The sequence below is a fragment of the Benincasa hispida genome, chromosome 8 (assembly GCF_027475165.1).
Source record: "Benincasa hispida cultivar pf3 chromosome 8, pf3_genome.v1.1, whole genome shotgun sequence".
NCBI lineage: Eukaryota > Viridiplantae > Streptophyta > Magnoliopsida > Cucurbitales > Cucurbitaceae > Benincasa > Benincasa hispida.
In genome coordinates this window covers 33,354,551-33,369,576 of record NC_143485.1, presented here as the reverse complement: position 1 = coordinate 33,369,576, position 15,026 = coordinate 33,354,551, and the positions used below count along the sequence as shown (strand labels likewise).

General features: G+C 30.2%; 1 protein-coding gene across 1 annotated transcript; it reads left to right on the top strand.

Annotated features, from left to right (window-relative positions):
- The first annotated feature begins 7,224 nt into the window (after window positions 1-7,224).
- On the top strand, window positions 7,225-10,788 carry LOC120083725 (tetrahydroberberine oxidase-like). The gene is made up of 3 exons (XM_039039580.2): window positions 7,225-7,631; window positions 7,981-8,453; window positions 9,899-10,788. The coding sequence occupies exons 1-3, from the start codon at window positions 7,225-7,227 to the stop codon at window positions 10,630-10,632; spliced, it is 1,614 nt and encodes a 537-aa protein (XP_038895508.1). The 3' UTR covers window positions 10,633-10,788.
- Window positions 10,789-15,026: the final 4,238 nt, after the last annotated feature.

The window sequence follows — 15,026 nt, the reverse complement described above, 5'->3', positions numbered from 1 at the left end:
AACACGACCTCGACTATGTTTATTAACATTCATAGCATTCACTTCAGGGAATGGTGTCGTTTCGGTTGGTCAAGATTCATGATTTTTTATCAATAACTCATTATTTTGTTTGGCAACAAGAAGACATGAAATTAATTCATATTACTGTTTCAAACTTTCTCTCGATATTGCTACTGCATATATGAAATATAGAAAATTTATTCTCTAACATATCAACATAAAAAATTTTCTCTTCGCATAACGACAATTTCAAATTGATTTTAAATAATTCGGAGTTGTAATCACTTCCTGATTTGAAATCTTGTAGCCTCAAGTGCATCCACCTAAAATGAGCTTTAAAAAGAATAACTTTTTTTTTATGATCATATATCTCTTTCAAATATTTGCATAAGATACAAGGTTCGTTTATTGTAAGATACTCAATTTTCAATCCCTCGTGGAGATGATGACGAAGGAAAATCATAGTTTTTGTTTTGTCTTGACTGGATGTCATATTTCCTTCTTCCATAGTCTCTCCAAGATTCATAGCATCTAGGTGGATTTCGACATCAAGTACCTATGACAAATAATTGTTGTCATTAATATCAAGGGCGGAAAATTCTAATTTTGTGAAATTTGTCACGGCAACACTATCATAGAATATTGTACTTATGTTAAAAAATTAACAGGTATTGAATAGACAAAATAACATTAAATTTATTAATTATAACGAAGAGGAAAAAACCGACATATTTTTACGTCCTACCTTTAGCAGGAAAAACAACAGGAGCACGTGTTGATAACATATTGTGAATTTGAGGAGCACAATGGGAACATAGATGAAAATCAAATATAATATTAAAATAATTATAATATAATTATTAAATAATTAAATATTAAAATAAATAAAACATAATATATAAATTAAATTAAATTAACAAAATAAGAAATAAGAAAATTATCAAATTTCTCTACATCCTCTTATTTGTATGGAATTTGCACAATATGCTTCTTTCAAAACCCCCCAAAGGTCACTATATATAGGCAATTTGGTAAGTAGGAGATGGATCATATGGACATTAAGAATGAGTATTTACAAGACAAAGAATAATACTTTGAAAAATGGGAGAATGACACATGGTCAATGGACACTAAGCATGAGCATATAATGGTATCTATTTTCTATATTATTTCTAATAAAAATAATATTATTGATTTTAGAAAAATTCAAAGTTACTCTTAAACTTGTCTACTTATGAAACTTTAAATTTTATCTCAAACTTAAATAAGTAATGGGATCTTAACCTAAATTTTAAAATGGCCATATGATCAGAAACTTTCATATGAAAATCCTTAAAAAGAGTTATCTGTTATAAAATGGAGGAGCACAACGGGAATATGGGTATGAAAAATACAATATAATAATATATTTATATAATAATATTAAATATATATAATATAATATAAAATAAAGAACTAAAATTAAAAAATTGGATAATATAAAAATTAGTGGAATTTTGAAGTGGAATTCTCACCAATGTGTGTGTAATTTTAAGATCCACCGAATGCCACTATTTATAGGTAAAGTGGCAAGTAGGATGTGGACTTGCATGGACACAAAGCGTAAATAACTACAAGGCACATGTACAACATGAATAGGGACACATGATCATTGGGATACTAAGCAATGAGCATTTATTTTCTATTATAATATTCATAATACTCCCCCTTAGATGTCCACATATATATGAAATATGCCTTATTAAAACCTCACTAGGAAAAATCCAATGGGAAAACTCCTAGTGGAGAAAAAAGAGCACAATATGAATGGTGACACATGGCCATTGGGACACTAAGCATTAGGACTTACATATTTCATATAATACATACTCCTAAAAAATATATATATATATATATATTTCCTCCCCCTCTTGAAAACATCACTTAAGATCTCTGAGTCGCCGCATTCCAATGTTGTGCACTAATTTTTCAAAAGTTGTGTTTAGTAATGCCGTTGTAAATAAATCTGTCAGGTTATCCTTCGAACAAATTTGTTGTACAGTGATGCCACCATTTTCTTCAAGATCACGAGTGAAGAAAAGCTTCGATGAAATATGTTTTGTTCTATCTCTTTTAGTAGATCCTCCTTTGATTTGGGCTATACAAGTCGTGTTGTCTTCGTATAATATTGTTGGAAGGTTTTTATTAGAAGACAAGTCACACGTTTCCTGAATGTGTTGAGTCATGGACCTTAGCCATACACATTCTCGACTAGCCTCGTGAATTGCAAGAATTTTATCATGATTTGAGGAAGTGGTCGTTATGGTCTGTTTTATTGATCATCATGATATAACAGTTCCTCCCCATGTGAACATATAATCTATTTGAGATCTAACTGTAGGTGGATCAGATAAATATGCAGAATCTGCATAACAAACTAGATCAAAATTTGATTTATTTCAATAAAACAAACCCATATCAATTATTCCTCGGAGATAACGAAGTATATGCTTAATTTTGTTCTAATGTCTTTTTGTAGGAGAAGAACTATATCTAGCTAATAAATTTACTGAAAATGCAATATCTGGTCTTGTATTGTTAGCAATATATATATGTTTATCAATTGCACAAAGATATGGTACTTCAGGACCAAAAAGTTCTTCATTATCTTCTCGAGGTCAAAATATATCTTTCTTTATATCCAATGAATGGATTGCCATTGGAATATTCAATAGATGTGCTTTGTCCATATAAAATCTTTTCAAATTTTTTCTTGTATAAGTTGACTGATGAATCAATATTCCATCTACTAAATGCTCAATTTGCAAACCAAGGCAAATTTTTGTCTTCCGAGATCTTTCATCACAAATTATTTCTTACGACATTCTTTCCTTTTAAAGTTCTTCAGAAATTCCAATCATATTCAAATCATCAACATATATAGTTGTAATAGTAAATTTTGATTGTGATTTTTTATATAAAAACACATGGACATATTGGATTATTTTGATATCACTTTTTTCAATAAATATCCACTCATGCGATTGTACCACATCCATCCTGATTATTTCAATCCATATAGTGATCTTTGTAATTTTATTGAATACCATTCCCAGAAATTTGATGGATTTGTTTCAGGTACCTTAAATCCTTCTGGGAGTTTCATATAAATATTATCGTTGCATATGTTTCAATTACATGTATATGAGTATAATACAATCCACAAGATAAAGCAGGAAACTCTTCCAATATACATTTTCCATTTGAGACAGTGGATATGATATATAGACATTCCACATTATTCTTACTATCAGTCTCAATATGATAGCCATTGCAACGTATATCTTTAAAACTTAGAAGATTTTTCTTTGATTGACTAGAGAACAATGAATTGTCAATTGCAAATTTTTGTTCCTCTACGCAAAATAATATTTGCTTTTCCAAAACCTTCGATCAAGTTTGCAGAACCTGTATTGTATTTACTTTTTCTTTAAGCATTGTCAATTTGGAAAAGTATTTTAGTTGTAAGTATTGTGCATGTAATTGCACTGTCTGCTAGACATAGATATTCTTTGCTCTTTTTTGAAACACCCAACATATTAAAATGATCCAGGTTTCTTCATTAAAAGAAAATAATTACAATATAAAAAATAATATTTAAAATATACAAAAGTTACTAAAAAAAAAGCATGAAGATAGTTTAAATAAAAGAATAACATTAAGTCTAAATATTCTCAAAATCAAAAGAAACACTTGATGTTTCATCAACTGCGCTAATCTTCTCTCCAGGAGATTCAAAGAAGTCCGCCACATCCAAATTTGTCATATGGGATGTGTCAAATATGTCATTATCTTGGTGTACAAAATTTGCTTCCACATTTTTCTCATTTTCCTTCAGAGAGGCTTGATAGAACTAAGTGTTTTGATATATAACAGGTACGTGACCAATGCCTAGTCATTTCGCATTGGATGCATTTATTTTTAACACCTTTTGAACTCTTATCTTGTGGAGCTTTTCCTTTGTGATCATCATTTTGTGTGGTTCATTTGAAATTTAAATGATTAAAATGACCACCATGAAAATAATAATTATTTCTTCCTCTGTCACGGTCACGACCTCGACCGCGACCAGAACCTTGACCACGATTATTATTAAAATTCACAGCATTCACTTCAAGGAATAGTGTCGTTCCAGTTGGTCGAGATTCATGATTTTTCAACAATAACTCGTTATTTTGTTTGGCCATGAACAGACATGAAATTAATTCTGAATACCATTTAAAGCCTTCTGTCGATATTGCTGCTGTAGGAGCATATTCGAGACATGACATGTAGAAAATGTCTTCTCTAATATATCGACATTAATAATTTTCTCTCCGCATAATAACAATTTCGAACTAATTTTAAATAATACGGAGCTGTAATCACTTACTGATTTGAAATCTTGTTGCCTTATGTGCATCCACTCATAATGAGCTTTAGGAAAAATAATTGTTTTTTTTTTTTATCATACCTCTCTTTCAAATTTTTCCATAAGATGCGGGGATCTTTTATTGTAAGATACTCCATTTTCGATCCCTTGTGGAGATGATGACAAAGAAAAATCATAGTTTTTACTTTGTCCTCACTGGATATCGTATTTCCTTCTTTAATAGTCTCCCCAAGATTCATAGCATCAAGGTGGATTTTAGCATCAACTACCATAACAAATAATTATTGTTGTTAATATCAAGGCCGAAAAATTCGAATTTTATGAGATTTGTCATGACAACACTATGTTAAAAATTTAATAGATATTGAATATGCAAAATAACATTAAATTTATTAATTATAATGAAGAGAGAAAAACCGACATACCTTTCGGACATACCTTTTGCCGGAAAAATGACAGGAGCTCGTGTTGATAATGTGTTATGAAATTGAGGAGCACAACGGGAATACGGATATGAAAAATATAATATAATAATAATTTTATATAATAATATTAAATATATAAAATAAAATAACTTAAAACATAAAATAACTAAAATTATAAAATTGGATAATATGAAAATTAGTAAAATTTTGAGATGGAATTCTCATCAATGTGTGTAATTTTAAGATCCACCAAATGTCACTATCTATAGGCAAAGTGGCAAGTAGGATGTGAACTTACATCGACACCAAGTATGAATAACAAGACACATGGACAATATGAATCGTGATACATGCATGATCTTTGAGATACTAAGCAATGAACATCTATTTTTTATTATAATATTCATAATATTATCATCATTATATAGTACAAAATCGATATTATATATTTTTGTGAATTTTGTAAGTTTTGGTAAAATTATTCATGCAAAACTTGATATTATTAAAAATAATCAATTTATTGTGAAGACTTTTACTTTGATTTTCTTGTTCAAATTTGTGGGCGTTAATTATTTGAAATTACCAAACAAAAGGTGGAATTGCAACCCCTTGAAAATCTAGAGTCCAAAAGGATGAAATTAAAAGTTTATTTTTTTAAATTGTCCAGCTATACATTTTTACAAAACCTTTACTTCAAAGGTTTTTCTTTTTCTTGGTCTTTCTTTCTTTTTTTCTTTTACAAATATTGTTCAACTAAGAAAAAGAGATAGGAAATTGCAGTGGAATATTTCGAGATAAAGAAAATATTCTGCATTAAAATAAACTGTTAACTGAAACAGATGTTAAAATTTTATTTGAGACAACTGTAGAAACTACTACCTTAAAAAAATAATAAAGCCAACTAATCAAATCTTCAACAATAATAAATATAGTAGTGGTGGAGGTATGTGGTTGAACTTATACTGAAGCATGATTTGTTCTGCAAAGAAGATCAGTTCGATTGGATAAGAGCTTGCGGGATATATTACTATTTTAAGGGAAGGCTCGATGATACTTTTTCCAAAGGGAATCATCTCATTGAGCGAGCGGAGGATTATCGAAAATATGACCGAACTCTCACACATTTAAAATAAGAAGAAGACCATGGACATATAAATGAGGAATAATATCACTAATGATAGATGACACTGTATTTACTTGAAGATGAGGGAGTTAACCTGAAGAAAAGTTAGACTAATAGATCATATTTGATGGGTGCTCAGTGATTTTTTTTTTTTTGTTTGAGGAGATGATAATAAGAATGCAACTAAAATCCTACATTGACTAAGTATGGGAAGATCACCATTGATTGTTTAATTGAGGAATAATGTCTCCTTTGTTATAAGGTCCACATAAAGCTAGGTAGTTATGATCATATTTATGCTTTAGTATGCTTAGAAATGAGAGAGCTCCTCCTATTTATTTAATAGTATTAGAGATTAGGAATGAAAGAAGAAAATTAAGAGGGTACCCAAGAAGAGTGAAAAAAAGAGAAATGAAAAAGTGTTCAGTCATAGATCAAATCAAATGAGAGAGAGAAAATGGAAAACGCAAATGATGAGATGTGAGTAAATGATTTTTGTACATATATTAATGGAAAGAGCCTTTCTGAACTTTCTTTGAAAGGTTAAAAGATGTTAATGCAACTTATAGAAGTTCAAATGTATTATTGAAATGAGATACAACGTAACGTATGAGTTTAAGAGGGATACATAAAGAAACAAAGATCACATTTAAATGAAGGATCTCGAGAATATGAAAATATGGTTAAGAAAGGGTTAAGAAGAATTGATAGCTATTACCCATTACAATAAGGTACACCTTTCTTTTTGGTGGCTCAATCATATAAACTTAAACACATTAAATATGCTTAATTTAGAATAATTCTATGTTGGGTGACCTCCTCAAAATTTTTCTATAAAGTATGTGACTGAGGACAAAGCATCCTAAAAGACCTATATTGATTTGTAGGGATAATCTTCACTATGATGCAAAAGGAGCACATAAAAACATTTTTGAATCATTTATGAATTTCAGTGTTTTTTTTTTTATTTAACTAGAGTACAAATTTGGATAATTTTTCTGGCATGACTTTCCATATCTTGTAAAAGATTATGTGCGACTTATTGACCAAGAAAACTATCCGACATTGTACATATGTAACACAACAATAAATTAATGAATCCTCTGATCATTTGAAGAAAATGAATATAAAATTTTGTCAAAGGCGAATAATGTAAAGATATATATCATGAGATTATGCAAGTTGTTTCTTTTTATTGCATCTTCTTAACTATATAAATAGTACTAGAACTTATAAACAGAAGTCATCAAACTAAACCCAAAGCCATGAAGTACACTTCTCCATTGATCCTTCTTTCTCTTGTCCTTATTGTTGTATCTTCATCTCCATTATGGGCTTCAGCATCTGAACAAAAATATCAACACTTTCTTCAATGTCTCTTAGAGCATTCTTTAGACAATTATCCCATTTCCAAAGTGGTTTATAGTCCCATAAACTCTTCTTATTCTTCTGTTTTGGACTTCTCCATTAGAAACCTCAGATTCTCGAAGCCTCAAACCCCAAAGCCACTCCTGATTATCACTCCCTCACATGTTTCCCACATTCAGGCAGCCGTCATATGCTCCAAATCCCATGGCTTACAAATCCGAACTCGTAGCGGCGGTCATGATTTCGAGGGTCTTTCTTACGTTGCCTATCTCCCATTTATCATCGTTGACCTAATAAATCTCAGGTCCAACCTTTACTGTTTCTTTGTTTGTTGTAGAGGCATGAGGTAACATATTAATGTTATCATCCAGCTATGTTTACTTTGACTCAGCTTCGTTCTTATTTGATTGTTTGTTTTTTTTTTTTTAAGTATAATAACTATAAGGGTATGAAGAATATACTTGTAAATTTACTATCGAGCTAGGTTTACTTTGACTCAAGTTTATTAGTATTTTTTTTTCAGTATAATAAGTGGAGGTATGAGATATTTTAATTCTAATCCATTATTGTTTGCATTGTTTTTTTAGTATAATAAGAGAGACTACACACTAGTACATATCAATTACTGCTGATATATATTCACTTTGGCTCAGATCCGTTACCATTGACGTTGAAAACAGCACTGCATGGGTTCAGTCAGGTGCAACTCTAGGAGAACTTTACTATAGAATTGGTGAGAAAAGTCGAACCTTGGCATTTCCAGCAGGTGTTTGTCCGACGGTCGGCGTTGGTGGGCACTTCAGTGGCGGTGGATATGGATTCATGCTGAGGAAATTTGGTCTTGCTGCTGATAATGTGATAGATGCTTATTTAGTTGATGCAAATGGGAAGGTTCACGACAGAGAGTCTATGGGAGAGGATTTGTTTTGGGCCATTAGAGGGGGCGGCGGAGGGAGCTTTGGAATTGTGGTGGCGTGGAAAGTCAAGCTCGTTCCGGTTCCGGCGACGGTGACGAGTTGCTCAACACACAGAAATTTGGAGGGAGATGCAATCAAGCTAGTCCATCAGTGGCAATATGTGGCTAACAAATTAGATGAAAATCTATTCCTTGGCATCCTTTTGACTGGTATTCTTACTAAAGTTTATGGTTGAGTTATTAATTATTATTTGTTTCTTTTTCTTTGGAAAATATGTTTCTTAAATTAATATTATCATGCGTAGTAAACAATATGATTTAATTAAATTGTGTGGGTGTGTTTTTCTTTTTTTGTTATGTTTAAGAAAATATTGTTTTTTTTTTTTTTTTTTTTCTTTGACAACTAGTTTTCTATTTTTTAAAAAATTTAGAAAGTTTTGAGATATACTATAGAGAATAAAATATTTAGAGATAGAGAAATACAAGTGTGGAAGAGAGAGAAATTTGTTAGGTAGAGTAAATTTAGAGATATAGAAAAAATAATTAGAGAGAAAAAAGTTAAAAAAATAGTAAGAAATATTTTAGTAGAGGGAAAAGATATGTTAGAGAGAATATTTTAGAAAAAATATTAACAAATTTGGAGATAGAAAAGTCAAGGACGTGTGAGAAGAGATGTAATTTTATTATTATTATTATTATTTAAGAGGTATTGTAATTAAAGTATGGGATGAGAGAATCAAACCTCAAACCACGAGGTTGATAGTATGAACATTATACCAACTGAACAAAGCTTTTGTTGATCAGAGATGCATATTTAGAGTTTTAGAGAGATGAAAAAAAGTCAACGACATGTAAGAAGAAATATTATTTTAGAGAGATGAAAAAAAGTCAACGATATGTAAGAAGTGATACAATGTTAGAGAGATGAAAAAGTAGAAAGAGAGGATTTTTAAGAGAAAAAATTTGGTCATAGGAAAATTTGACAAATTCAAATTTTAACGTTATCAAATTAAAAAAGTTTAGAGTTTGATTTTTGGATCATTTTCTTATGTTTGACAAAAAGACTATTTTTTTCTTTTAAATATACAGTAATACTCAAAAACCAAATCATCAATATTTAGAAAGCATGACAATTAGTATTTTATCTACTAAATTATCTTTGAATTTAAAAAGAAGATAGTAATAACTCTTAATAACTATTATGATCTCCAAGGTCCTATTTAGTAATAAATTCGTTTGGTTGTTTTCTATTTTTTGCAACTTATATTTGTTTTCTTTCAATTTTTTAATTATAATTTTTACCACTTTTACAGAAATGCTTGAACTCTTTAATTAAATTCTAAAACAAGTTTTTTGTGAAAACTACGTTTTGTAATTATCAAAACTTGACTCTGGTCTTTGATGACATAAAACATAGAAATTTATATTGATGTAACTATTTAATTTTCAAAAATCAAATAGTTATCGAATGAAATTTAAATTATTCTACATTAAAATCCAAACTTATTCATAAAATGAATAAAAGAAAATTTCCAACCTCCAAAACAACTAACTCCAATATGTAATTAAGAAGGTAAGAAATCAGAAATGAGGTTTTGTTTCCTCTCCCCAATACAAATATGGGTGATTTGAACTCATTTCTTAATAATATGTAGGAGGGAATATTACAACGACTCAAGAAGGCATAGCAGACCCAACAGCTACATTTTTCATACTATTTCTTGGAAAGGTAGATGAACTTGTGGCAACTTTGTCGACAACTTTTCCTGAGTTAAGTTTAATGAAACAAGACTGCGTAGAAACGAGTTGGATCGAATCAACACTCATTGCTGCCACCGGAGTTCAAATCGTTGAGTCCTTAGAACCTTTACTCAATAGAACACCTCCCACCATCGAAAGCACAAAAATCAAATCTGACTACATCAAAGAACCAATTCCCGAGGCTACAATTGAAGGCATATTCCAAAGATTAAAGGCTCAAGATATAGCAACATCACAACTCATATTTGTTCCTTATGGAGGGAGAATGAGTCAAATTTCTGAGTCAGAAACTCCATTTTCACATAGAGCTGCAAATTTATACAAGATTGGGTACATTGTAGGGTGGAAGGAACAAAGTTTAAATGCAAAGAAAAGGCACATAAGTTGGATACGAGAAGTTTATGAATACATGACCCCTTTTGTTTCAAAATCACCAAGGTCTGCATATGCTAATTATAGAGATCTTGATATTGGAGCTAACAACAAATATAGAAAGACGAGCGTCAAACAAGCAAGCGTTTGGGGGTTGAAGTATTTTGGGAACAACTTTAAGAGGTTGGTATATGTTAAGACTAAGGTTGATCCTTATGATTTCTTTAGACATGAACAAAGTATACCTGCCCTTTAAATCAATGTAAGATTTAGTGATATAACTGAGAATTACAACTTCATATTTAGCTTTCAAAATAAAGGGGTTACTTTGTGGGTGCTTTATATGTAAACTTCTTCCTCATTTCTTTTAAATGTGTGTGCTTTATAGTAAATTAAAATGTTTTTGAATAAATAGCCTTTTTTAATATGTGTTTGCTACATTTGCACAAGAAAAAGTATAATGAAATTATAATTTTAAACACAAGAAAGAAATTAAAAATATGATTATATATATGATCTCATTATTATGAGGAGCCAAGAGATAATTCTAAGCGTGGTTTGTTTTTCTTTATTTAGACTTTTATTTGGGGCACTTAAGAAACTTGCAAAAATAATATATTGATAATGCAAATGGGATCACACTGTTTAAATTTGGCAAATCTTGAAAAAGAAACGAAAGCATAAAAATAACACAAAAGAACATGTAAGTCTAGATGTAGGATTTTAGGCATATATCAAGTATATCATTCATATATTTTAATATTCATATTTTGGTTTATCAACAATATATATCACTGATATTTTTCATTCTTAAGTGATATACTTTATTTAAAATATATTCTAATTCATTTTAGTTTGTTAATTTTATTTTTATAAACTAAGGAAGGATTTAAGAAAGAAAACATGAAATATATCGAAATACACTAAGCGGAAAAAGAAATAGATATACAAATGATAACATATCAAATAAGATCCGTAATCAAAATAATATAACAGTAACAGTAATAGATTAGATTGATATACTTGACATCTTTTTAAATACCAATATGTTATCGATACACTAATGTTATATATGAAATTACATATTAGATAAGTGTTCATACTTTTAGTTTTAAATATCATTGATATATTATTGAACCACTTTGCAGTTGATGTACCATTGGTATATATATTTTTCATACAACATTATTTACCTCGTTTTGATTTACTTTATATTGAGTATATCAATACTATAGATTTATCACTAAGGGTGTTTGGTGTGTGATAAATTTAGAGAGTTGAATTGAGTTGAGTTGGTAATTATTATCTGGAGAGTTAAATTATTTGCGGAATTAAATTGTGTTTGTTTTCAGAGTTGTTGAGTTGGTAATTATTGTCCGTCTTTGTTGTGCAGAGTTGAATTGAGTTGAATTGGGGGATCTGATGTAGTTTTTTGTGAATTAGATTAGGTCTATTTTTTTCTGTTCGTTTTTTATTTCATTCTTTTATTTTTTAGTTTTATGCTTTGCTAATGTTGATTAATTTTCAAATATACATGTATTTTGTCAAATCATTTATGACATAAACTGGACAATCTCAATTTTTTTCTCAATTTGTAGAACATAATAGATTATTTTTCATATATTCTTTTCAAAAACTATAATAATTCTAATTCTCGTCAATCTTTAAAACATACTAACAAAATACATTTCATATTGTTGTTCAATTAATTGGTATATTGTATATTGTATATATATATTGAAAGTAATTATCCCAATTACTAATTGGTATATTGTATGTATATATATTAAATCTTGCTAACTTAACATTATTATTTCACATATCATATAATTTATTTTTATATAATATGGATAGTATATTCGGAATTGAAATTGTACATAGGATAATTACCTTTCATTTGATTATGATGGTGAGAATGTGATGTAGTACAGTAACATTTTTCCTAAGATCACAAAAATAATATGAAACGAGTGAACATGTGGCTGTTTCAAAAAAAAATTCATGAAACATATGTTCTTTTTTATACTTATAATATAACACAGTGAGGACCTCAGATAGAATATAATATAAGATAAAGTCGGTCCTTGTAAGAAATCCAACAAAAACAATCAACCAAATCATCATATCAAATTTTTGTAAAGTGACGTTCCAAAGGTTTGACGATTGAAAAAACAAAAAAAGAGATATGGGAAGATCTAAATGGTGAAGATGAGGGAAGAGTGAAGAAAATAAAAATATCACTGGTCTTTAGGGTTAGTTTTGAGTGGATAAAAAATGTAGTTTTAATAACCTACAGTTTTTCTTTATGGGCTTAACAAACATGGATAATAAATATCTACCCAACCTAAAAACTTATACCCATTTATCAAACACCCCCTAACACACTATATAATCTATCTGTGTAATTGATATGGATGTTTCACTTAGATACTCATCAACCTTCTTGATAATCAAGCAATTGAGAATGTACAACATATTTTCTTTGATATATATAAAATAGTAACCCTATAAATATTAACGTATGTAAGTTATTCGTACGCACGACAGTTAGATAGAACTCATTGATATATCTACTACAGGTAAATGGAGAATTTCATAGGGACAATATGATTTAAATGAGGAGGCTAGGAAAAAGTCCCCACCACGTCTCACGTTGAGAATTTAATATGTTTGATTTTAATACACAAAATGAGAGACATGTTGAGAATTTAAGTTATGAAATTATCCATCTCTAGATTTATTAACCACCACTTAGTCAAGAGTCTAGGTCGTACACAGTACCTCAATATACCTTTAGAGAGGATAAATTGAGTTGACTCCATTTCCCTTGTTTTCCATTGTTCAACAATATGGTATCACTGAATAGGTCTTGATCATTGTCATTACTTTCATTCCTTTTGTAAATGTCAACTTATTTCCTTTAATTCAGTGATATATTTCAAGCTTCTATTTCAAAGTTGTCTAACATATGACCAAATTTGTCACATAGATGTTGCAACATTTCTAAAAACATCATAAATAAATGCAGAAAACTAAAATCAGAACATAAAATAGAGTTTACTAACCTAGTTTGATGCAATACCACCTACGTCTTGGCTCAGTGTGCCGGTGGAAAGATATATTCACCTATACAAAGTCAAGCAATTATAACAATATACTTATCTGTAAATAAACAACAATTAGAGTGACATTCGAATAACCTAACTTAGAGAACCCTAAGTGTGAGACTCCTTCACAATGAAACTTAAGTTCTAAGTGTGAGATCCCCTCAACTTTAATGTACTTAGATTCTCTGTAAGTATAAGAATATTAGTGAATGATCACTTAGGCTCCCCCTCAGTGTGAGACTCCTTCTCTACTAGTATCTTTCCGCCTTCTTGTGAATATCTCTTCATGTCATCAACTTAGACTCCCCTTAAGTTAGAGAATCTCTTCCCAAGAGATGATGTCTTAGGCTCCCCTTAAGACCAACCAATTGTCTCACGAAGCACGTTTCAACAACGAATAATGACACAACATCAAGATCAACAAAAGATTCTGAATCAATATTCGACAACTACAAAAATAGAACTTGTGATGAACGAATCAATGAGATCTAAAGACACTCAAGATCAACAATGGCAAAAGCTTTATAATTTCATAGACTGACACATTTGTGTTTTTTGGCACAAACACAAGACAATGACTTGAATATTTTTCAAAATGACCATTCCTAAAATTGAACAAAATCATCACATGTATTTGGGTAGGGTTGGGAATATATTCAAGGAAAGAATAAATCAAATTTAAAAGGAAAAATAGCATACCATAAAATCTAGAAAATCTTGTTGACGGATGAAGAAAAAATATTATGCAGATTTTTTTATTTGTCACATAATAATGTCACAGACAATGTCATACTATGTTGTATGACATGTCGGAGAGGACAAGAAAACACACAAGCAAATATGCATTACACATATCAACATCTAAGCAACCAATCTCAAGAAAGAATCAGCACAACACGGAACATGTTACGTAAACGTATTGTTCAAGTTTTGCCTTTAATAAATAAGTCAATCATACTCCAATAACAAATACCTTAGCACTTCTATTTCATTTATGTTTTTTTTTTTTTTTTTTTGATACGTAATTATGTGAAAGTCCTAAAAAATAAGATAGCCTGACATCGGTGTTGATGTGTTTGCCCGATTATGTTAGTATTAAGGCTCCTTAGTTTCATATTTCAAAATAACAGGCATAGATGCTCAGTCATATTAGCTGGAATATTACAAACGGAACTACGTACCACTCTATTTTACCACTCTATTTTGGAACCATAATTTGAATGTCAATGGTATTCTCAGGATACAGGCCCCTCGTCTTTGCGCATTCACTGATAATGGAAATCTCACAGTGAAGGACGCTTAGTCTATGAACAGTTCGGACTGGAACTTTAACCCCAGGCATCCTTTACTCAACACGGAGACTGAGGTTTGGCACTTGATTTCCTCCATTTGGCCCATCCCGAGGTGCAAATCAACGTGTTTCTGATGTATTCCATCCCATTGATTTCAGCCTTAGAGAGGGTTGTAGCTAGAAAATATAGTGGAGAGATTTAGAGACTCGTTTGGAGGTCGTTCGATATTCCAAGGTGCAAATCAAGATGTT

What these genes read in the sequence shown, in the direction of transcription:
- LOC120083725 (XM_039039580.2), top strand. Translation starts at nt 7,225, where the DNA reads ATGAAGTACACTTCTCCATTGATCCTTCTTTCTCTTGTCCTTATTGTT. An exon ending in GTTGACCTAATAAATCTCAG is followed by an intron (nt 7,632 to 7,980) that starts GTCCAACCTTTA and finishes ACTTTGGCTCAG; the next exon opens with ATCCGTTACCATTGACGTTG. An exon ending in CCTTGGCATCCTTTTGACTG is followed by an intron (nt 8,454 to 9,898) that starts GTATTCTTACTA and finishes AATAATATGTAG; the next exon opens with GAGGGAATATTACAACGACT.